The sequence below is a fragment of the Lonchura striata genome, chromosome 2 (assembly GCF_050655825.1).
Source record: "Lonchura striata isolate lonStrDom1 chromosome 2, ASM5065582v1, whole genome shotgun sequence".
NCBI classification, from domain to species: Eukaryota; Metazoa; Chordata; class Aves; order Passeriformes; family Estrildidae; genus Lonchura; species Lonchura striata.
Window position 1 is genome coordinate 66,565,554 of NC_140704.1, and position 25,006 is coordinate 66,590,559.

At 42.9% G+C, this 25,006-nt stretch overlaps 1 protein-coding gene across 11 annotated transcripts in view; it reads left to right on the forward strand.

Annotated features, from left to right (window-relative positions):
- The window catches only part of PHACTR1 (phosphatase and actin regulator 1), a 299,654-nt gene extending 276,685 nt beyond the window's left edge, over positions 1–22,969 (forward strand). For all 11 annotated transcript variants that reach the window (XM_021536496.4, XM_021536498.4, XM_021536503.4 and 8 more), the window contains 5 exons: positions 1,199–1,254; positions 6,034–6,095; positions 12,573–12,713; positions 15,971–16,047; positions 18,144–22,969. In XM_021536496.4, coding sequence (XP_021392171.1) covers positions 1,199–1,254; positions 6,034–6,095; positions 12,573–12,713; positions 15,971–16,047; positions 18,144–18,159 — 352 coding nt within the window. In that variant the 3' untranslated portion in view covers positions 18,160–22,969. The remainder of the gene's footprint in view (positions 1–1,198; positions 1,255–6,033; positions 6,096–12,572; positions 12,714–15,970; positions 16,048–18,143) is intronic.
- The last annotated feature ends 2,037 nt before the right edge of the window (positions 22,970–25,006 follow it).

The following is a 25,006-nucleotide window of genomic DNA, read 5'->3' on the forward strand; positions in this document are numbered from 1 at the left end:
TAAAATCAGGTGCCTGTAAAACTTCTGTCTTCAAACAGCTGTTGTAGGAGGTGGGCTCCTACCCAGTGCTTGTTCAGCCCTGTTCTCTGCACACAGTGTGAGGGGCAGTGATCTTGAACTGGCATACACGTGAGCTCCTGGCTCTGGAGAAAGCTGGGGGTGCATATGCACCAGCAGCTTAGCCCCTCTGTGGTGAGGAGCCATTGTCAGACATCTCTTGTCCAGCCTTGAAGAGCCAGCTCCATTTCAGGGAGCTGCTGTGCCCTGGGTTGGGGAAACATTCATTGCAGAAGGTGAAGCCATGCAGCATTCTTATCATTTCCTATCAGAGCCCAGTAACCAGTTACTCACAGGGAAACTGGTCCAGTTGACAGAGGCTGGGGCCCCCAAGCTGGAAACGTCTCTGAGTGACCAAGTCTGAAGGAAGAGAAGACTCTGTTGTGTCATTGGTATCCTTGACAAAACACCCATTGACTTGGATGAGAGTATGAGGATGCCCAACAGTGCTGACTTCTGATGTCATCTCTCTGGTTTACTTTGTTTTGCAAAGACCCTTTTGTGCTTGCTCTGTATTCTGAATATTCAGGTCATTCCTATGTATAGAACCCCCATTTGTAATTAGATTGTGGGTTTTGTTGATCCTATTATGTACAGGTTTCTTAGCAAGTCACACTGATCCTTCAATATAGGATTTAATAAAAGCCACAAGAGGAGGAGGAGGGTTGCTATTGTTCTGCCCTCAGTGCTGCCAAACAGTCCCTTGTTTTTTCTGTGTCTGTGTGTTCAAACTCTGTGTGAACCAATGGGGCGCAGTCAGGAGGCTGGCGAGAGGGCAGCGACAGGGTTAGCTGGATCCTAGCTAGAAATACTTGTGCAAGTCAGGAAGCAGGCATGGAGGGAAGGAAATTAAGTGGAGACATCTGTGTGGCTTAGCTTTCAGCAGCTCTGCCTGGGGTAGAGGTGGGAGAGTCATGCCTAAGATGACATAACGTGTTTTGTCTTTCGTGGGTTGGAAACGGCGGAAACTGCGAAAGCGAAGCGTGGTGTGTGTCACGCATGGTCCAGGCATACCAAGTACATAATGGAGCAGTGTCAGTGCTTTCTGTTCTGCCTTTCACACCCCAAAGTGACTCTTCAAGGCAGAGAACTGAGGAGAATATGATATGGTTCAGAAACTGATCTTGGACTTTTTTCGCAGGCGACTGAGCCAGAGGCCAACTGCTGAAGAATTGGAGCAGAGGAACATACTGAAACGTAAGTCCTGATTCTGCTGACATTTAACCTGAAGCCAGATAGTTTGAGTTAGATTTTATACACATTTGGTGGTTTTTATAAACATCAACTATTCTCTGTAAGCATCACTGATAATAATTAAAACTAATAAAGGGCATTGTAAGTGCAAATAAGAGTGAAAGTCTGTAACAACATCTAGATCTGGAGAAAAAGTTCCTTAAAATTAGATGGAGAAAAAATCCCAGGTCTTGAATGGCATTCCAGACAGGGGGTCAGTCATCCTGAAAAGCTTCCTTTGAGATGATTATCCCATTGTAAGTTAGTAAAGACATTAGGGCATAGCTCAATTAGCTTTCCTAAAAATCTCCACAGCAATCTGTGCTAGCTGGAGCCTTTATTCAATTTAAAAAAGAATCCAGTGTGACTCAGGATTATTCCCCTGAAACTCCCCCTTTAAATCAGCAAAAAATTTGCTGGTAGATCCTCAGCCTATGTTATTTTAAAGGAACAAAATACCACTCAGAAATCCTGAACCAAGTTAGTAGATACATTGCCACTGACTTTAAGGGAAGCTGGACTGAGTCCAACTTTCATAACCTCATGAATGAACAGTTTCTTTACTTCCATGGAAGTGTTTTGAATATTTAAAACAAAAATATTTAAAACAAAACACTTCCATGGAAGTGTTTTGAATATTTAAAACAAAACAAAAAAAAAAAAAGCTGTTTATCTAATTGTTGTTGTTACTTTGGAAACAAACAAAAAAGTTCTTCCCCCTTTAAGTTAGTAAATGCATATTTCCAGGAAAATTTAAAAAAATTACTACATAAAAAAGTATTCCAAAATGGTACCTTATACATAATGTCTCCTTAGGCAGGTCCATAATTCACATTCTCTTGTTTGAATAGCTGCATTGTATATAACCATAAAAACGTGGTAGCAGAAGATTAATTCTCTGAAAATCAGCAGAATTCATTTTTCAAATACTTCAAAATCAAATTCTTAACTGATTAATGATAATGTTAATGCCCAGCAGGGTCTTTTCATCTGTTGATATTATTACACATGGCAGTCAGAGAAAGAGAAACACCACTAGGAATGCAAAGAGGAGAAAAGGCTGGACAGCAGAGCGGCATGGGCAAGCCTGGGGCTGCTGCACAAGCCACTTGTTTGGGACCAGCCCTCTCTCAATAACTGTGCTCCTACTGTCTACTCCTAACTCCAGTGACTGGCTGCTGGAGGAAGTCAGGGACAGAACCTGGGAAAATATTTGGCACATCCAGCTGTGATTGTCTCACCAGGGTGTAGCAGAACAGCTGGAGAAGGGAGGACCTGTGACGTGACTGATGTCAGGCTCAGGCACAGAGCCACAGAGGCCAATTTTCTGGCAGCTCATGTTGTCATCCTGGGACCTCTGAACAAACACATGTCAGGCACCACCTGGCACTGGTGTATGACCAGCAAACACTGCCCTGGCACTGGGGGAGGTGGGCTCTTGGGCTTTGAACCAGCATCAGCAGAGACCACCATCTCCAATGCTGGGTGCCTTGCAGCCATTCCTTATGGTCGTGTTGCCAAGCACGGCAGTCACAGAGAGCCCTAATGGTGTCTTACATTTTACAGGAATTACCCCTAGAGTAACATCAGGGTTTTTTTGAATTGAATAAAGGCTCTTAAATGACATGGATGTTTGAAAATATTACCCTGAATCAGAACAATATTGTATTTTCTACATGGAATTTTTGTAGCTTGCTTTAGCACAGATCTGCCCCAAAACGTGTGTCTTGTTAAACAAACAGCTTCCTAATTACAGGGAAGAGTAATGTGGTATTTCCAAGGTATTCCAACTTTTGGTGAACCACAGCAGGAAAGAAAAGAAATTAAATTTTTTAAACATGCTCTACCCCTGAACCAGTAAATATAAATATTTTCTGGTTTGTACATCATTTTGTGTCATTTCCCTAGACTTCTGAGAAGAAGCATGATAATAAATATAATGGAGTGTAGGGAAAGAGAGACTCAGGAAGAGCTAATAAAAAGAGTACAAATTCTCTGCATAAGCAGGTCAAGCAATTTGCCAAAGCCCAGCCCAGAGCACACACAAACACAAAAGAAAACCTACCAAGCGGTCAGGTAGACTAAACAGGATTTTCTCTGCAGTTAAAGTTGAAATCTCCTGATGAAAATTTTGTGTCTGGTACCATGATGTTCCTATTACATGAGTAACTGCATTACTGCTCATGCTGATGGGGAAAAAATGAGGCAAAACATAGTTGGACAGCCAGTCTTTATACACGAATTGAATGCTTCCTAGGTCTGTTCTACTGCAATAATTATGAGTTATCTTTACAAGGGCAAAGCATCCATTGCCAAGTTCTGCTTCTTGCTGATAGCAACAGTGAAATCACAGCACCACAGCAAGGAAACAGAGCAGAGACAACTGGTTCTTGTAGGGGCTCCTTCATTGAAGTATATCCCATTCACAGACTCATATTTAGGTCAAGGGCATGGAGTGGGAAGAGTCCAGGCCTGCAGGGTTAGTTTGAAGCCTAAAGAACACTTTGCAGTTATACTTGCTGTCCAAATGTATAGGGAAAGATGCCTCGATCCCCCATCATGCACCACTCCTGTGCCACTTCACAGGTGGATAAAAGTAATCCAGTTGTCAGTCTGGCACATTCAGGTGTGCCAAAAATTATGGTTAGGTGGGTTCTGAATGCCTCAAACTGTATTGGGGGGACATTTCACATCAGCACAGAAATCAGGTATGAAAATTGCACCTACATCACCCTGACACACAGGTTTAGAGAAACAAAGAATGTCCTGAACACATAAGATAAACTAAAGTGTCAGTTCTGTAGCTTCACAAGATTGTCATGACTTAACTTCAAAGACATAGGCTAAAACAAAGTCACTTTCTAGTTTTTAAGGAGAATGTATTCCTATTTTTCTGCTTTTACCTGTCTTAAGTCATAAGCCTGCCTGGCTGTCTCTGAAAGTGGATGGCTGGGCTGAGAGTAAGGAGAAGAGAAAATTATTAGATGCCAAGGGCAAAAATGAATAGCCATTACTAAGTTTTATACATAACTCCTTGGCTGCTTGCAGTTTTACCCTGACTCTGTGTGGATTCTCTTTAGTTAGTGCTGTGTCTGAAAGCAAGAATTTGTAGGACCAGCTCCTCCAAATTTGAGACACAAAGGGAAGAAAAAAATTGCTAGAGGGTCAATTGCTAGAAGACTATCCAGCCCAGTAGGGACAAAAAACATTGAAAAAGAAAAATTACATTTATCGGTGTAGGTACTCCAGTGACTGCTTAAAAAGACAGTTGTGACTCTCTGTTGTCTTGTATTCTTTTTAGCCCCCTACTGGTTTCCTTCCTTCTGAAAAGATAAGCAGTATTTTTAATAAAATGGCACTTAAAGATCAGAACTTTAGTGTGAAACATCATAACATTGACAGGTTCTTTGTCCACCTCAGTGGAGATTCCCCAGTCTTGATGAAGTCAGTGAGCAGTTGTGATAGCACTGTCAGCTCTACTGTCCTGAGCAGAGAGAAACCTGGTTTGCAGCCTAGCCCTCCTCAGCTGCTCAGAGGCTTCTGTGGGCTCTAAACCTTAGGTCTCATTTCTGTGTGGGGAAAGCCCCAGCTGTCTAGTGAGAGTGCTGGCTTGTGCTCTCACAGATGAAGAAGTTATTGCTGGTGGATTTTCACTGCTGCTCTGCAGGACATGCCTGTTCCATCTGCAGGATCAGCAGAGAGGAACGTGGAATGCCCCCTTGAGTTTAGTGCAGTCCAAAGTTTAATGATTTAAATTGAGGCACCTATCCTCAGCTGGCCTCTGAGGTCCATAGTGTCCCCTGCAGAGAGTTATTCCTGCCTGAGCTAGTCCTAGCTGAGCAAAAACTGGATTCCAGCAGGGGCACAGAGTGCTTACTGGAAAAGCTGATGAGTTGTGTTTGCTCTCACCAGTTATGTGCTGGCATGATTGGAGTGAAGAATATTTCAGCCATCAGTGAAGCAGTGGAGACATATCCTAACTGATCGAGAAGCTGGGTACCTGGAAGCCTGGGATTTTAGTGGCTTTTTGTAAAGGTCAATGCAAAGACAATGCATGACAGCCTGCTCATAAATTGAAGAAGAGTTAGTGTACTCAAATGTGACTGAGCTCTTGAGGGAGAAAGTTGAGGCATGCCCTGGTAAGAACTTGTAGCACGTGATCTTTTGGCTTAATGTTGAAAGTTAGTTTACCTAGGATGAGCTTTTATGCTCCAGTATGACACTTTGAAGGTTCATGATGGAAGGACACACTCTCCTTAACTCTGCTCATGCCATGGGAAGTTGCAAAATTTGCCTGGCTCCTCTATTCCAAAGTTTTTTTTTTTCTATTATCTCCAAAAAGTAGCTGCAAGAAATTATTCTGCAGATGGGAAAAAAATGCACGTTTCTTTTCCAGCCATTAAGCTTGCAGAATCCAGCCCTATCGTAGCTGAGGCCGCCAGGCCTGTGGGCAGGGAGATAACATTTTTTGAAGAGCTGGCTTGCTGCCCAGCCCTTCTAGAAAGTGACACACATGAGGAGATGCCAACATAGGGAAAGGAAGGAAGCTGTAGATGTTTTATGAAGTGTGTGAAGAAGTGCAGTAGCTACCGATCGAGGACGTTCACCAGCCCCAGAGGGACATACTGTGCATCAGAGAGGTCCTGAAACATTAATACACTTACTGATGGAAAGGCTTATTTTGTTGCAAACGGTGCATACCTGATGAGTCCACAGGCTGAGATCCTTGTAAATCTTTTACAGCCCGGAATGAGCAAGAGGAGCAGGAGGAAAAACGAGAGATTAAGAGAAGATTAACACGTAAGGTGAGAAGCAATTTTGATCTTATTATATCACTACTGCAACTTTCTCCCTACTCCACAGCGTTTGCCTTTTTCCTTTTCTTCAGCACCATTTTCAAATGTAAAGCGTGAAACAAGTCTTACAAAAATATTTAAAAGAAATCAGCAATGTTGTAGGGTGTAAGTCCACAGAGAGCAAAGGAAACCACTTTGGTAACATTTCAAACAGGAAAAAAGAAGATCTAGTCTTCATAACTGAAGGAGTTTTGAAAAGTGAAGGATAGAGATCAGCATTTACAAGGACCAATGCTTCTTGTAAATGTAATGGCTTCTTTAGCCGTTACAGAGAGCAAAGTTAAAGCAATGCTGATTTGAAAATTCCACCCAAAAAACCCTCATAAAACTGGAAGCTAAACATTATCTGCAAAGGGAGATTGTCAATTGAGGCATTTAAACTAAATAGAGACAAGCATTTAGGAAAAAGCATATAGTGCAGAAAACAATCTTGCATTGGCAGGGAAGGACAAACAAAACAGCATCACATGATTCAAAAGTCATTTACTCTTAAAACTGAAGAACAGTCATTTCAGATGTACACATTCAGTTTTGCAGCTGGCATAAATGTCTATGGATGCCCAAATATACACAGTGAACAAACCATCTTGCTATTGCAGATTAACTTTCTTTCTGCACTGACATATTTCCTATCTCCAAGGGTAAAGAAAGCCCTCTAAAAACTCATTTGTGAAGCAGCACCATTCCCTTTCTGGTTTTGGCTTAGTTTTTTTGACCTATGTGATCACAGCTTTCATGGTATAAATAATAACAAGGAAAGGTCTCTAAATATATGTGGAAAAGTTACATTCTGAGAACTGAATTGCTTTCTACCCTGGTTAAAAGTCTCATGCTTTATTCTCACTTCATGTAAATAGGTAGAATTCTTGGTCAGCAGTGGGGGGATACTGCTGTTTTCTTCAGGAGATAGAGAGCCATAATGTTGTTTGTAAAACACTTATATTCCTCGCCACAATGACAGGGATGAGTTTGCATTTCCTCTCAGCACTGCCTGAAAGAAAAGATCCTAACTGCATTGCAGATGTTTCATGGGATTGAGGCTCTGCTCAAGGGCTGGAAATACCATTTTACCAGGCTTTCAGTTTCCCTGTACATTGAAGGGTAAACATGTACAGGAATCCAGTGCAGAGCTTGATGCCATTTGAGGAGCAGCTGTAATAGATACAGAGCAAAGCTCCCCACTCCCAGTGTGCCACCCAAGAAGCGAGGGCTTGCTGGCTGAGCCGGCGCCATCGCCACTCAGTTCCCATCCTTCACTGTCCTGTAGGAAAGGTGCAGAGCACAGGAATCATCTGTCACAGGCAGAGGCCACAGCTCAGCAAAAGCACCCAGGCTGCCTCTGCTTCACATCAGTGTCTGCTCCCTAAAACCTCAGCAGTTTTTGGGGAAATTTCTTGCTTTGTCTTGTTTGCACTTTTATGTAGGAACAACAGGGAAAGCAGCATCAGACCAAGGCCCTGGCCTTTGGCTCTTCAAGGTTCATAACCCTGTTCTTGATCACATACCCTTTAGTCATTTTTCTTGGCTTCCACTCTAGTAAAGATTTTTCTCCCCCACATTTCTGAGGTTGACAGCAACATGACTTAACATTGTTTGATTTGGATCATCTTTCTAAACTGTTGTAAATTGTTCTAGTGACACATATAATTTTAATGAAAGAACTGCAGGGCTGATCTAACAATAGATTTTGTTCTCACCTACCAAACATACCATCATAAAAGCTTAGAAATCACTAGAGAAAAGAAGTGAATAAAGTGTGAAGGTGTTTTAGATAACAACTAGAAATGTCAGCCACTGAGTGAATCCTGCAAAAATAGTTGTTATTCCGCAGCTGTATCTTTCATGAGCCTGTCCCAGATGTGTCTTTGTGTTTACAGCAGAGTGGTAACCTCCTTCTGTCCATTTGTACTGAAGTCTTAGTACCAAAGGATTTTAAACCCCAGATCAAGCAGAAGTTTAATTGAGCACAGCAAGTGTGTTGCCCAGGAGCCCTTTCTGTTTGCAGTGAGTTTTCAAGCACACGTGCCCACAGAGTAAATCCAACATGAGGAAACTCTGCCATGTTGCCTCTTTTGGAAACGTGTGAAGTTGGGATATGAGAAGGGAAGTGGGTTCTGTAGAAGCCACTGATGAGACTTTTGACCTTGCACTGCAGAAACTGCTACTGTCCCCAGTTGGTTGTTTTTTTTTTTTTTGTGGCAACATTCCAATTCCAAGGGAGGAACCCACTCCATCCATAAAAAAGCCATTCTTTAAATTCTGTCAGCATTGACATTTTGTTACAGTGTTATAATGATAAGTTGTAACACAACCTGCTGTAATAAGTAAGATTACCTTGCTAGTTCTAGATGCCTTATTAAAGTCAGCAATAAATATCCAGTTGAATTCATCATCTGGACAGGCAATTTCTAAAAAAACAAAAATATTATAAAGAAATCAGGCGACCTATAGTGAGCTGCCTCTTTTAGCATTTTCCATCCTCTCCAACTCATCTAGTTCCACATTAACTGGGATGAGGAATAGCTACCATTCAAATAACAAAATTAAGGACATACTGTTGGCTAAGTTTCTCAGCAGTTTGTGTCCCTCCTGCCCAAGGAAGGAGAGTGGAAGCATGTTTGCCTGTCACCTGAGATGTCCAGCCCCTCTGTCCTCTCTCCCTGCCCTCAGGCCCACCGAGCACCTTTAGGCACGCGGATGTGCATCATTTGAGTGGAAGGACATGCATTAAGAAGGTTTTTTCTCTGAGCACTGGTCTTGACCTTCAGCCCATTCAAAGAATATTAATGTGCAGAAGCCCTCTGGAAGTGTTGCAGTTGGGTCACATCCACAGGGAGATCCGGGCCCCCATGAATTACTACCAAGAATGGATCTTCTCTGAACCATGACAAACTTGGCCAAGGACCAAGGCAATTAACACAAACCTGAACGTCCCCTGAGGACTTCAATTATGGAGAGAGAATCGTAGCCTGGATTAACAGAACATGTTACAAATCACTTGCAAAGTGGAAGAGAACTTTTCCTATCTTCTCTCCTCTTAAGTGGCACCATGCTTCCCAATCCCTAGAGCTGTTTACTGCTTCCTATCCCCCCACTGCCAATAACTTGTTTTTCTCAGAGGTCTAGTTCCAAAAGGAAATCTCTCAGAGCTATAATACTGACTATCAAATTGGAGAGGTGTGGCTGTTTCTTAAAATCCATGCAATAATCTGAAATCTTTGCTCCTGTTAAATTCTTGCCCCTGTCCAATTTAAATGCTCTGTTCACTGGTACCTCTCTGGGAAATGTCTCCCCTGCTTGAAGATGTTCAAGCTTTTCTTTAACTGACCTTCACTGGCTTGCATCAGCAAAGGCTGTTGAAAATAATGAACTCTTGAGAGAGGTGGGACTCATCAGAGAGAGGTGAGAGAGAGGCAGCAGGGAGGAGAAAGGTCACAGAAGAGGAAAAGGTTAGTGGCTAATTTGGATAAACTGCATTTATACTCAGAGGGAAAGGTCCTCAGGGCATTTTCATCACATTCTGCTCCTAAGTCTTTACTGCAGAAGGTGGGGAGCAAAGGAGGGGGAGGGCTGCTGCTGGGTAGGGTTTGTAATTTTTTATCTTGTTTTCTTCTTTAAATAACAACTGTAACATTTTAATGAGGAAGCAGAGCAGGCAGTGATGACATGAAAGATAAGCTTCCTTGTGACTGAAGTGGGGCAAACTCAGCATTTTGCATTTGACTAAATCCCAAGATCAGACTGGCAAGAGCCAGTCCACTTTACCTAGTGGGGGTGCTTGGGTTTCCTTCATTTCACATGTTTGCTTCATTTCACATGTTTGCTTTATTTTATGTCCCTTTGCCACAGACAAAAGGGGGTGTGTTAAACCTTCCCTTTCAATTGCCTTAGTAAAAGCCTGGGAAATAAATGCCCATTTGTATCTACAGCACTCCAGAATATCTGACCTCCTGTGACAAGGCATGAGAGGTCCTGTCCTCATTTACTGCTCTTGCATTAATACAAATCCATTTATTTTGAAAGGAAATTTTACCCTGGTTCACACTCATAATTAATCACTCACCATAGAATTACCCTGCTCCCTCAGCTTCCAGATCTTCACAAATAGATAAATAGAAATGCAAATGCCAAGGTAGTGTGCACAGAAAAAGTCCAGACACACTCATGCATGTACATCCCTTTGACATTAGCTGAAGCAAATTAAAAAGGGTCATTAAGAACCCCTTCTCCCTGCTTGGAGCACCACACCTTGTGCAGACAATTGCATGGTGCCCTTGGCCATGTCCTTGTCCTGTAATTTTTGAATGTGCCCTATTCTTTCTGCCTGTTAGAAGAGCTTGTTCTCAGGTGTTGCTCAATAAGGACTCTGTAGCATTAAGCTGTTTAGACCCAAGAGACCACAGCTCACAGGTCATGAAAATAAACTGCAATGTGAGATCTCAGATGAGCTGTGCCTCAGCACGGACACACACCGAACTGACACCTGCAGTGGGGCTGCTTACAGTCTGTCCTGCAAAGCTGGTTTCCCAGCTATTCAAGAGTTAAGGGAGCTCTGGCAGCCCGAACATACTGCAAGACTCTCACACCTAGAAGGTTACAAGAAATCTCTGCAATGCTATGAGAAGAAGGCAGAGAAAGTTGTTAACCATTCAAACAATGTAGCCCTTAATTAATGGCTTTTATAAAATTACTTAGCGTGGTTGTCTCTCCCATTACACTTAGCATGATCAGATTGGCACTTTGGTTTAATATACTGAATATATTTTGTGTGCATATATTTATATATGGAAATATATGTAGATTTATGGCTACACATTAACTATGTGATACCAAGCCATGGATTTCAGGACTCTTTCACAGCCGGAGTGCTGGCACAAAAGTCAGTGCATCTTTTTTCCATCCTCATTCCCCTTCTCCAGAGCATCTCACAGGCAGGACATTAGTGCAGCTCTGCAGACTCTCCACATGAGGTGTTTGAACCCAATTTGAGTGTGCATGCTCCGGGATGCTGGTGTAAGGAGAGCAGCCCCACTGCCACCTCCCATCACAATCATCTTTTCTAAACAGAAAAGAGAAAGACAACCAACCATGCCAAGAACAAGCACACAGGCTTACATCCTGATGCGGAATAGAATAGTTGAGCTCCACCCAAGTGCTGAAGAAAGGAGGGATTTTTCACCCTTCACTTAGTAACTTGGCTGTTTTAAGTCTTTATTCTCTCTGGAAGATGAAATGGAGGGAACTGAGATACTTTATTTGGAAGAAAGGTGGATTCAGGGGCATAAATAATGTTGCAGAATAGAATCTCAAGCATTTTATTAAATATTTAGATCCTTTACCCTTCACAAGGGTAAAGTATTTCAAACACATCCATTTCTAGTGAGTGGGAAGAGCATAATACACTGTAGGAAATTGTTATCAGGATATTACTTTTCCTGATGTATCCTGGTCACAAGTGTTCTACTCTAATAGTGAAACTTCCCAGCTAATCCACAGCCACATGCACACATTTATGTAGCACCTTCAGAAACAATTGTGTAATTGCTTTTGACATTCACCAGCATGCTGTGCATCCAAGGAGAATTGATCCCTGAAAGCCAGCTGCTGTCCCTGCCCATATAAATGGCTGTGCGACTCGTGCACTGTCTAATTTAAGAAGAGTTTTTCACTGTGGCTGCCTATTCTGCTGTGGAATCTGAAAGAAATGCTTGAAACAATGAAGATGCTTTCCTAACATGATAAAGTCCACCACTGCCATTTCTTTTGGCTTGTAGTATGCAACATAAAATTTTGATAATCAAATATGCTGTGATACAAACCACAGCTGTCAATAGATAAAAGTTCAGTGAGCACTAATCATCCTGCCTGCCTTTTCTGGAGGTAAGGACAGGTCTGCAGAATATAAGAATGGTAAATAAAGTTGGTTTTCACCTTTTGCATGTAATTCAGGGCAGAAGCCACTCCATGCCTTGGTCTGACTCTTCCCAGGCAGTACAAAAGTACAGACAACAGCAGGTGTTGTCTTTTTAGAAGGCTGAAAAGTGTACAGCGTGTGGAGGTCATTTTAGAGTAGTGTTGTGGTCTTTGTCTCTTCCTGGGACATCAGTGCACTAGGAGACTTTCAGAAATCTCATTTCTGCCAAGGGTGATCAACCTCAGTTGGGAATTGGGTTCTCCATCCACAGCAGCTTCACAAAGAACAGTGGGCTGCTCTTGCAGCAAGGTGAGATGATATTCAAGGTCAAGAGTAACAAGAGGACATTTCCCAGATAGCAATTCCATGAAATGCAGATAAAAACAAAGCACTGGGAATGTCCAAACCCTCTTTTTACTGTAACAGCGGTTGCAGTAAAATAAATCCCCAAGCAGCACTCTGCAAAAAGCAAAGTCCTGATGTCTTTTTCCACTCCTTCCTCAAACCTGCAGCTGAGTCAAAGGCCCACAGTAGAAGAGCTACGTGAGAGGAAGATCCTCATCCGCTTCAGTGACTACGTGGAAGTGGCAGACGCGCAGGACTACGACAGGAGAGCGGACAAACCGTGGACACGACTCACAGCCGCTGACAAAGTAAGTGGAGCAACTCTGGGAGAGCCATGGCCTAAACAGCCAGAGTATGTCATGGCAAACATCCCTTGGGTCACACAGGTCCCATGGCTGTAAGGACTAAATATCTACCTGACATCCCTTTCCAACACACCTGTGTTTTTTTTTTTTTTCCATTCACAAGGTTTGTTTATTTGTTTGAGGCATAAATCTTTGGCAAGAAGGTTTCAATATGCATGGAAACCAGGAGGGAAGGAATCCCAAGCCCCTTGAGGAAAGGTCTTGATGACAGCCCTAATATTTGTTTGTTGGTTTTGGTCTTACTACATTATGCTGCCAGCTAAGAGTTCTGGCAAGACTTAGCAGAGCAGTGAGACGGGAATGTGTGCCAGAATGGCTGTGCCAAGACAGGACAGGTTTGGGTGTGAAAATGCCAGCAGGTCAATTTGGCAAAGGTACCTTTATCCCTCCAAAGCCAGAGTCACTTTTATCTATTGTGTTACAACAGGGATATTTGCTCAGGATTTCTGCCACAGAGTATTTTAAGCCCTGAACTGAAATCACAAAAGACCTGCAGATAAAAAGAAGGCACACTTTGGCATTGATGGCACTGCCTTCTGAGAGCTAGTGGAAATTCCACTTAATAGTGTCTCTGGCGTTGACATTGATGGCAGAGGGATTAAGTTCCTGGCAAATTATATCAGTCACATTCTGAGGGTCTTAATGGGACCTCAGGAAAAATATTTAAAAGATTTTATGGACATTGTAAGAAGCAAGGACTATGAGGCTCAGTGATTCAGTATTGAATCTTATAGTCACTCTATGATGCCCTTTTAATTTTAAAGGCTTTCAGATACCTGAATTCAAGCCTTGACTACTTCTTTGCCATGGAACTCACTCATTCTGCAATGGAGAGCATTATGTCCAATGTTTAGAGCTTTAACAGAATTTCCAACCATACCACTCATCTATGGAGTTACTGGTTTTATTTGCAAAGGATGGCCTGTTATACTTGTATAATTCAGCCAAAGGACTTTTATAATTTTGTGACATTGTTCTCCTCCTTGATACAGGGACTTTTTGAGTTTAGTTTTGGTTATGTTAATGTAGAATAAACTGATCTGAAAAAAAAAGAAAAACTTCCTCAGGATTGTCCATAGACCATAATATATACTGGGTTAAATTAGCTTTTCTCATTTTACCTCACCATGTCTGACAAGATATTAATCAACTTACTTAGCTTTATTCTCTTAATTATTAGATGAGGGAGGGAATAAATCTCCCAACTGGTTCTACAGCCTTTGAGAGATCCCTGTCTGGGATGAAAGACATTGAGAAACTTCAGCTGGGGATGGAGATTTGATCCCTCATCCTATGTCTCTGAAAAGACCAAGCATTAAATACCACTATTAAATGTAACCTAGTAAGGAGTTTAGTATTAAGGCAGAGTACTTGTCCCTTTTTTCTTTTTTTTATAATGCATGTGCAAGTTCAGTAGTCAGAGAAAAATTAACCTTTTCTCAGCAAAGCACCATCAGAAGAAGAGATGTTTGTCATTTCAATATTAATGCCTTTTATGACATAAGGAAGCAGATAGATTGAGGTTTGTTGGGTCTTGTGGGCAGTATTCTGATTTCTGTCATTCAGGTGACGTGTTTTTCCTCAACACTATGCCCACTGGCATAGTTGGAAAAAATAACCAGACAAATTGAAACAAAGCTGCATCATCCTAGATAGGATTATTTTCTTGCAGAGCTGTGATTCAGTAGCTGTCTTCACTGCTCAGCACAGACTAGATTTACTGCAAAAACAGATTTTAGCAATGGGCTTTTCTGTTTGCCAGTAAATCTTGCTCTGTGTGCTGTGTGGAGGGAACTGCCTTCAGTCAGAGTTTGTGTTTAGCAGGCCTGACTCTTAGGGGAATGACAAGGGAATTTTGCATCTCTCCAACAGATGAGGGATGGAGGTGGGAATAGATCTCAATCCCTGTAGGAGTCAACCACCCCTGTGGCCCCTGCCACTTCAGTAGCAGATTGGTCTGCTGAGGGCAGCCCAGGAGCTGCTGCATAGCCATCACTCTGTCCTGATGGATGAGGCAGTGCCTGACAGGCACTTCTAAGGGAATTAAGAAATCAAAGCTGTGGAGAAGGAGCAGAATGGGCCTTTCATGTACAAAAACACTTGCAAAATCTATCACTTAGGGTTTGTCAAAGCAAAGGTAGTTGCTGACTGGAGCAGTAGCAATTGTAAAAGTCCTGTTTTGGGCTTGTGCTACTCATACTGGTTTTGATTTATTTGGCTGAGAAAAATTGCTGACAGACACAAGTGCCAGTTACGGGAGCACCCCCTTCCCGTATCTGATGCCGATGTTTCAGCATCACACAGAAAAGCAGTGCACACACCTCAGACCCATGGGAGCCTTTGGCCACAGCTAACACCCTGTACATCCCCTCCAAATGCTCACAGTGAAACCACTCGTGAGCAACAAATACCACAGAGCTCTCAGAGGTCTTAATTCTGAGCTTGGGACTTGAGCCATTTCTGCTGAGCACCATCTCTACCATGCAGCTGAGTTCCCCCATGTCACCTCCTCTGTGTTTTTATTCTTCAGTATTTTTCTTCCTGCCAGTGCCCCCTGGTTTTCTTTTCCCTCACAGACAAGCCACAGAGGCTGAATACCACCATGCCATGGCAAGTTTTCTGCTTGGTTAATTTGTCAAATCACTTCAATAAACAGCACAGCTGGGTCAGAATGAAGGAGCAAGTCAGAGGGGCACAGCCCGAGGCAGAGTAGAGTGCAGGGAGCCTCTTTCCTTCCCAAGTAAATCAGCCACTTCAAGAGCACCTGAGGAAATTCAGGACAATAAAGGCAGAAGACATCTCAAACACAAGTCTGTCAGGATCTGGGCCCAGTCTAGTCACAGTCCAGCTCTGGAACAGATCACAGTGTTTCACAAACTGCAGTGCACATTTTTTTTCTCATGCTTGTGCTAATTTGGATTTTGTACATGTAAATGTTTACATAATAAGCCAGAATTGGGTTCTGTACCTGCATTGTCTGTGATATGTTTTGAAATTGAGACATTCCACCAAAGCATTTCTCTCTTCCCTTTATGTGATTTAAAACATGTTTATCTCTGTTCCTTTTCACATTTTAAAGTCTTTGTCTCTCTGATAATGTTATCTCACTGCTTTACTTTTAATATACTGTTTTGAGAGCAAAGTGAATATATTTTCATCTCTCTCATTTATACATTTATGAGTTTCTTTGTCCTTTGCAGGCAGCCATTCGAAAAGAGCTTAATGAATTTAAAAGCTCTGAAATGGAAGTTCATGAATTAAGTAGGCATCTAACAAGGTAAGCTGAGAGATTAATTTTTTAAGACTATAAATGAATACTGTTGTTTTCAAAAGAAAATCAAAGCTGGCAGCTGTTTCTCCAACATGCACTGAACACACCATGAGGTCTAGCCAACATTTAGAATTACAGGCTGTAAATGCAGCTCACACAGACAAACACGTGCTGCCCCATTATGTAGAGTTATACAGTCACGTGCCACTTAATGAAGTATAACCTGGTTTCTTTTTAAATCATCATGCTGCATATCTGTTCTTCTGAGGCCAAAAATTTTAAAAAAAGAGTTGGTGTCAGAAGGAGGACAGGGAAGCCTTGTACAGCACGTAGCAAAGTCCGAGTGAGTGCACACTAAGCCCTGCTGTGTGTGCAGCTGTTCCACACCACGCAGGTCCCACCCACAGATCTCTCAGTCCTTCCATGCCTGACCACGCATGAGGCAATGGGGCATGGCAAGATCCAGTCTGTAAGAGAGGCACTGTTATTTACACTTTGGGCTTCTTTTTAGTTTTAAAAGTAGAGACTACATTAATTATCCATGAGCCCAAACAAGCCACTTTCCTCTCTGACAGACTAGGGCTGGAGTCAGGTCTTTGCAAATCAACATTTTAGACTTTAAAGGCAAGCGCTGGGTTCTGAAAACAGTGAGATCTGGTGCCAAACTGGAGCTGCCCTGGTATTAATGTGTTCATCAGTTCAGTGCCCATGAAAAATGCAGGTGGTACTTTTAGGAAAAATACAGAAAAGCTTAAGGCAAAATTAATTTTGTATTAGGAAATTTTTATGTGTATAAATTAATAATTATATTAAAATTCACCACATGTATTATGCATATATTACTTTGCAGAAACTGTCTCCCTTCTCCATCCTAGCATGTGCTAGGCTGGTTGCACTGGGGTTTGTAGTGATAGAGTGCTGCTAGAGATAAGCCAGCTGCTCCTGAGCCACAAGATCTGGGAGAAGCCTTAGATGTACAATTAGCCTAGATCTGTTGACCTCAGTGACTGAGCCTTTGAGGGACATTTGGCTCCTCCAGGGCAAGGTGACAAATGTAGAAAGGACGATGCTGTTTTAAAGGGAGTGTTGCTACAAGTAGTCAAGCTCCATTGAGAGCTCCTTTGAATTCCATGAAGCCTTTAGCATCCCACAACATACAGGCTGGTTTAGTTTTCCAGAAGTCTCTCTGGCTGCTTGGCTTTCACAAGTTTCTGCACAGTATTTTCCTTCTTTTCCAGTGTTAGAGTAAGCAGTGACCCTTTAAAGTTTGTATACAAAAGCCACTGAGCAGCTTGGACTCAGTAGCTTTGGAGCAGGCAGAGAGCCACAGCTCATATAACAGACACTGGAATAAGGCTTTGCCTGAAGACCAGCAGGACTTACTGGTTCAACAAGTGCTTTGGGAAAACACACTTAAACAAAAGATGCTTAAACAAATTCCCTTAAATAAACTTAGATAAATCACCATTATAAAGTCATTAGCAAGGTAATGAGATCTTTATGTCATTAAGCAATGGCAAGAGCAAAGAATGTGTCACTTTACTAGTGGGACACATTAATTAATTCATAATAGAGTGAAAAATCAAAGCTTGAAAAATGTGTATTTGCAGATCTGACAGACCCAGGCCCTCTGATACAAGGTGCCTTGCGGAAAAGGTGGCCATTTTAGCTCCATTTGTCTCTTTAGCCTCCAACATTAAGGAATAATCACGGTTAAACAGTATGTAAATCTTTTTGGCAGAATAGCATAAGGTTTGTCTAAACCAGACAATTTTTGTGGAGTCCAGCCTTGTATGGCCTGGAAGAGGGCGAGCTGATCTGCTATCGCCCACTCAGGGATCCCATAGGATGGACCCAAAGTGTATTAATGTTTCTGGTAGATTTTGGTGCAAACAGCTTATGCCTAGGAGTCGGGCAAGGGCCAAGGAAGTGTGAGTGTCTGTCTGTTTTGGGTCCTCTTGCCAGCATGGCTGATGTCAGTGCTGCAGGAATTGAACTGCCTAATGGTGTCACTGTAGCAATTAGTTCTATTTTTTTTAATGTGCAATATACATGTGAGACTATTGTCTTACTGGTTCTCTTTTTTTTCTCTTGGGTTTTAGGTTTCATAGACCGTAGCAGATCAATTCTACCTGACAACTATGCCATCTTCGAAACATAACTAAAAGGAACCATAAGTGCTGGTATTATTCATTTCCCTGTTACGTACAATGTAAATCTTCTGAACTGCCTTTTTAAAAAAAAAAAAAAAAAAAAAAAGTAGAAAAATAAATATTAAAAAACAGGAGAATTGTATTTACATGTGATGAGTACTGCAGCATCATCAGACCTTCTGGTTCAAGCTTCAGTAACAGAAAATACCCCTGGTGGGAAATCGTGCCAAGACTTGGCAACTATGTATAGGACTTTCCCGGCATGTGGATTTGCCATATGTGTTCAAGCCCAGCTGGTGGTGCAACCATTGTTGTCTTCAGGCACCCCTCATCCTGACAAGCCTCTGTCATCAACCCTAAGGAGCCCTGAGACAGTGTTCAGGGAATCACTTGGCCTGGGCGAAGCCTCCAAAAGATGAGCCCATGTGGCATTAAAGCACTTACACCAAACACTCCTTTCAAGCTGAGAGCACCTTATGAGGACAGTGAAGGAGCGAAACTCTCTGTGGGCCGGCCCATCTGTGAATATCATCTGACTAGAAAGGCATTTCTTTCCCTTGAGAAGTTTACAGCCAGTCAGTAGACATTATTCAGCTTCCAAACAGAAAAATCCTCTGAAGAACAGGACTCCCTACTGAAGGCTGCTTCACTTCTAGCAACTGTTTGTTTTCCACCTCTTTCAAGTATCATTTTCTAAACCCGCTTGTGAGCCCATTAGCAGTAAGCTACAAGAACGCTGAGAACCAGCAAGCAAAAGCCCATCTCTTCCTGGTCACTGCATGGCATCTGCTCCGCTTGTAGTTTGTCTTACACCCAAACCTTGTGACTGTGTGAGAGCCAACGTGCCCCCGGCAGCAGCAAAGGCTGGGATTCCCCTCCGGCTCTGCAGAGGGACATGCACCAGGAGGGGCGGGAGGTTCCACAAAGGATATCTCTCGTCTCTCTGTCAGGTGTCTCAAGAACTGATCCTAAACTCACACTGAGCAAAGCATGACAAAGTGTGTTGCCTGGCCTGACAAAAGGACCCTGGGGCACTCTTATGGATGGTGGGACTTGTCACTGGTACCCACAGCTGAGGCATAAGGACAGCAATTCAGAGGTGTTCTGAATTTATAGGTTCTAATTTTGGTTTTAATTTATTTTTATTATAGTGGTTTAACACACAAACTGACCAAGCAGAGCTCAGAGAGCTGGTCACTCTGGGCCTGGTTTACTTGCCAACTTAAGCGTGTGCTCTACAGTAAGAAAGCACACACAGCCTCAGTGCTTTCAAGAATATGTCTGAGAGGCTTAATTGAACCTGAACACAATTAAGTGCTTTTCTGAACTTAGGCCATCACCTTCCAGAATTAAGTCCTTAACTAGTATAATGCCAGCAAGATGGGGCAACATTGTCAGGATTTCTTTCAAGTTCTTACAAGATACTACTATGCTATGTTTTGAGACAGTGGCTGAAAGCACTGTAGCAACATTACTGTAAGAAGTTCCAGATTATTATTCCAGGACACCTTTTCTTCCACAATAGCTATTTTCCTTTGACAGTCTGAACAGAGAGGCCAAAGTTTTTTACTACAGAATAGTTATTTCTGTTATTCTTTTACTAATTTTTCCTTTCTCACTGTCTTCCATGTATCTATCCTCTCTTCTGTGCTCCCTGTCCAGCTCCTGTTCCATGCTAACATCGCCCTTCACTGATTGCAGCCAAGATGGCTCTCACACTTGAGCATTTAATGCTCAAGTGCAGTGCAGTGTAGTGCCAACACTCTTGCCTCTTCTCAGGCCTCACCTCACTCCTCTGGATGTGGGAATACAGCCAAAGGACCTGCATGCAGCCCATGGAGTGGCTTTAGCACCCAGCCTGCCCCAACAACCCTAGCAGTGAGGGTGACACCCTCCATTTGCACTTGGTGGTGGCACTCAGCACCTCGTAGATTGGCTCTCCAGCAGAGAGAAGCAAAAGCTTTTAATTCTCATCCATGGCCATCCTTGCAATGCTGTGGATTATTAATTATTAAATGAGGATTTGCTGTTGTAGAATGGAACATCAAAGGAAACTGAAAACCAGGTGGTTTCTGGTGCTTCCCAGACTGGGTGATGATTTCTGAGGAAAAACACCTTGATCCCTATATCACCAACTCACACTTGCTTTAGATAGAAGTGCATCAGTAGTGAAAGCCTTCAATGTGCAATGTTATCAGCTCAGTGCAGCAGAGGCAGAGCACTACCAGCCAGAACACACTGCTTTGGGGTTATTGTCATGAAAACCTCAGTTCATGATTATAAATTCATTCACATACATATGCACACAAGTTACAAGACTGCATCAGAGCTTTAAAACAAGGAAAAAGCCCTTATGCTTTTGACTGCAAGGAAACTGCATTAGCAAAGGGTTCTGCAATAGAGCTGTTCTGAAGAACAACAAATCCTTGTGTTCCCAGCATGGATCTCACACCTGCCCTGGCATCTCTAGCTTAGAGGATCACTGTGAAATGTAAGGGACACTGTTTAAGGAGCAGTGGTGATAGGAATCACAGGACTTGGTAGGCTAGTGGGAGGGAAAGGTGAGGGTTTGTTTCATTTTTATTAACAAAATTAAGAGGAGGCAGGTGAAAGTTACAGGCTGCTGCTGGAGTCCCCAGGGGAATGATCAGATTGGGCATTGCCACTGTCCCTCACTGGCACAGCCACAAGCAATGCCCACACTGCCAGTCTGGCACCCAAAATAAACCTTTGAGCACTAGCTGAGACACATAACAGCCAAGTCCTGGGTGATGGCCAAACATTCTTCAGTACCTTCATCTGGATGAGACCATAGCAGGTCCCTGCTGACCACTCAGCAAGTTGCCATACTCAGCCTTGCCCCCATGATTTTGTGCTGTCCCCAGGGCAGCTCCATGCAGCCATCCTTTTTTTTGTTTTGTTTTGTTTTTGTTTTTGTTTTTTTTTACTTAACTCCTAGATGAGCAGACACCAGACAGAAGTGGAAGAATTGCCATATTTCTCCCCAGATGGAAATAGAGCTTATTCCTGAAAAGGGGGAAGGGGAGTAAAAAGAAGCCATACAAGGTGTTTGGCACTGCAATAAGTATCACCAAACTGACCCTTCATCTGCTTTTAGCTTCAGTGGGTCTGGGTAGTTTGCAAAGTTAACCTTTGTCAAGGCATTCCACAGCAGGACTGTTCCTTCAGGGCCTGAGCACAGCACTGCATCCTCAGTGTGCACGCCCACCTCTGGCATCCCTGGGAAGTTGCACACAGACTGGGAAACTGCTGGTCCCTTTTTTTATAAATCTGGTTTATTGAGAATTGTTTTCTGATCCGTGAAAGTCATCTCTATCATGGCAAAGGAGCTGTGATTCTGTTGGCAGTAAAGGAAAAAAAACAACTTTCATGATTTCTCTCCTTTGACCTGGATTATGTGTAGAACATAATGATGGCATTCCTGCTAAGACTGTATTAACAGTCATCCTCGTTCTGATTGGAAGGAGATTAATAGTGGTAATAAATAAATTACACCAGGTTTAGAGACTGGAAAAGTCAACACGGCACAAAAATTACTGTTCCAGAGGTAATCCATTCCCAGATGTAATAATCAAGGAATAGAAGCATTTTTTTTATATCTACCAAATTCTGAATACTTCAAGTGTGCAAGTATTTTGACATCTGTTCAGCAGCCTGCAGAATAATGAAGTAGAAATGGGGACTAGGGTGGCTGGGGCAGTGGTGGAGGTTGAAAAAGCAGCTTCAAAACATCTAGACAAGAAGGCTTGATGGGGAAAAGCAATGATGAGGAAGCCCAATAGTGGCACACCTTCACCACCCAGAGAGTTGCAGGGACCTGGTGACACCATTCTGACTCAGAGGGAACATAGGCATTGTGGCTTTTGCCCACCCTACACCCCACTGGTTGGGTACTTGCAGGCTGAAGAAGTTTCAGGCAGCAGGTTTGCTGGGAAGGGGCTCAGGCCAACTTTTGGGTCTAGGCAATTCCTAGTGAACACAATGGGCATTATCTGAAGAAAAGGAAGAGGTGGGGCAAAGAACATAATAGACTTTTAGCTATTTTATGTTAATTGAAACCATTTCATGAGGCCATTACACAAATTTCATCCTAATACATGTGTAACCACTGCATTCTGTCATCACTGCAACTACTCACCAAATTCACCCTTCCTTATTTCTACAGCACCACATGTGCAGTGCAAACACTATAAACTCAGAGAGGGGGGAGCACTTCCAACATGCCTAGTGAAGCTTGCACTCATAAAAATAGATGGGCAAGGTGGAAACCCATAGTTATACATGAATGGGGGCTCCCTAATGTGCCTGCAAATAACTTTGTATAAATAGCCATGGGAGATGACTAGGCTAATAAAAAAATCAGGAAAGAAAAAGGGGACAAATTATTTTTCCCAGGTGTTCAGTCTGCTCAAGCTTGGAACAACTTCTGTAAACAAAGAGGAGGTGACGGGCACATACCCTGTGTTCCTGTGTGTCCCAGTTACTCCTGCACCAGTTGCATTTTCCAGTTGATATCCAAGTGTATGTATATAGATTGTCTTTGTATAGGAGTGAATGTGGTGGCTGTCAATCGTGATCTTCCAGTATTGTAATTTAACAGATTATGGCTGTATGAAAATGGTGTAAATAACTAGAAAAAATTAAACTGGATCTCTATGTCCTAGTTTTTGTACATACTGAAACTGCATGCTATTTAAATTATTGTTTGTCTCTGATGTATGCAGTTTCTTAAAAAAAATTCATTTAAAAAAAGCTTTCTGGTGCCTGTGTATTTTATCACCCTCTGTCCCAGTGACTATGTAACACATGGAGGTAGTCAAGGATACCAGTCAGGCTCACCCACACCTCCATGGGAGCAAAGCAGGAAAGGGAGACTTCTCAGAGCAGATGGATGGGACAGATCAGATGAGCCCCAAGCACTGTGGCTGGGCCGGTGCAGCTCAGCAAAGAAGGACAAGTGGTACCTCAGCTGCTGAAGGGGTACCTGGCACCCCCATAGTGAAGAGTAAATCCAACAGTCTGCACTAGACACACACAGGCATCCAAAAATCCCACAACCAAACCCCATCTGTCACCACAATGCTGCTGGTGCAGGCTGTGCTCTGTCTGGGCCAGCTGCCAGAGTCAATGTGCAGCCACCAAGCAGCACCAGCAAGTGCTGCTGCTGTTCAGCAGAAGAGCCATTCCTGCACATCCATATCATGTATTCCTATTTTTTGTTACCCTTCTTCCCCAAGTAGCTTCAGTGGGCGACAAGCTGAAGCCTCTGCATAGTGAAAAGAGGAGAAAAAGCTTTCACAAGAATAACTACGTAACTTCAAACCAGCTCACTGGCCTCCTGCAAGGGTGGCAGCTCTGCTGAGGCTCTTCAGTGTTTGGAAATGTTGGTGCAAACATTCTGACTCTAAGGAGATGAGTGACACCCAGCATTGTCACTCTAAGTGGCAGCTGGGAGCAGCTCCCCTTCCCTGACACACAGAGGCTTCTAATTACACAAAAATTAAAGATTCATCTACTTTAACTGACCAATTTATGTTCCTTTCCCTTGCTGGTAGGTAAACACATGATCAAAACTCTGCTATTGGGCTTTTTTTGGTTTGCTTCCATCTGGGCAACTTTTCACCTACCTTGTTTGTGTGTGTTTGTCTTTCCATTCTGACAGACAATGAGTTTTGTGGCTATCCTGTGAGATGTGGATAAATCATCAGAATTGTAGGTTGTGACTAAATATCCCCTTCCCTCCCATCGAGCCATGGCTTCCATAGCAGCAGTATGTAGTGGTTTCTTTACAGATAGAAAAGAAAATAAAAGAAGCCTTAACAAGAAAATTATTGGTGAGAATATGTTGTACAGGGAATGTGAGATCACAGTCCAATCTCTTGCATTGAGACCTCTACAAAAGGGATGGGTTATGTTTTAATGGAAGCATTTCATACAACCAGAATAAGTAAAGGGATGTGTGTGTCTTCATTGAACTCCATGTAATTACTGGTAATCAAACTGCAATCCAATGCCATCTGTAGGCAGGAAACGGAGCAGCCTGGAAAAAAATCAATGCTCCTTTTAACAGGCACACCTGCACAAACACACTCTCCTGCTTGGCAGTGCTTGGCTGAGAGCTCAGTGCTCGTAGCCCAGCATAGGGCTGGGCTGCTTTGCCATTGTCTTCCTCACCTCCATTTCTCCCCCTTGCTCCTCAGATCAAGGTTCCTAGACAACCAAGCCCAAAAACAACAGCATGGCCATGCCCTGGTCTGTGTGGAACAAAGCAGCTGCCCTACTCCTGAGCAGTGGGAGCTTCTGGTGCAGCTGTCAGGGCAAAGTGCAGCAGCACCCTCAGGCCACATGGGCCAGCAGTGCCTTCAAATGGTACAAAGCTGCCTACAGAATTATTCCCTGAGTGGCAGGATGAACAAAAGCTTGGCTTTTAGGTAAATTTGTGCCACAGGAGCTGTGGCGTTCAGAAGCCACATCTTTGGCTGAAGCTGTCCCATGTGAAGATGACAACTGATCTGTCCACAGAACGCTGCTCTGGATCACTGTTACTTTATGAGCCTTTGAATGACTATACTGGAGCTACTTTTGTATCCATGCTCTCCTGCTTTCCTTTCCATGCAGTCAGGGCCCTTAGTAAAATCCAAATCACTCATCACTTTTCAAGCATCATCCTCTGTCATCTGTCATTACTTTGCTTATCTGGAGTTTCCATAACATTTGGACATCAGCTGGAAAAGAACTGGCGCATGCAGCACAGGAGAGTACACACATGTAGCACCACTCTAAACCCCTCT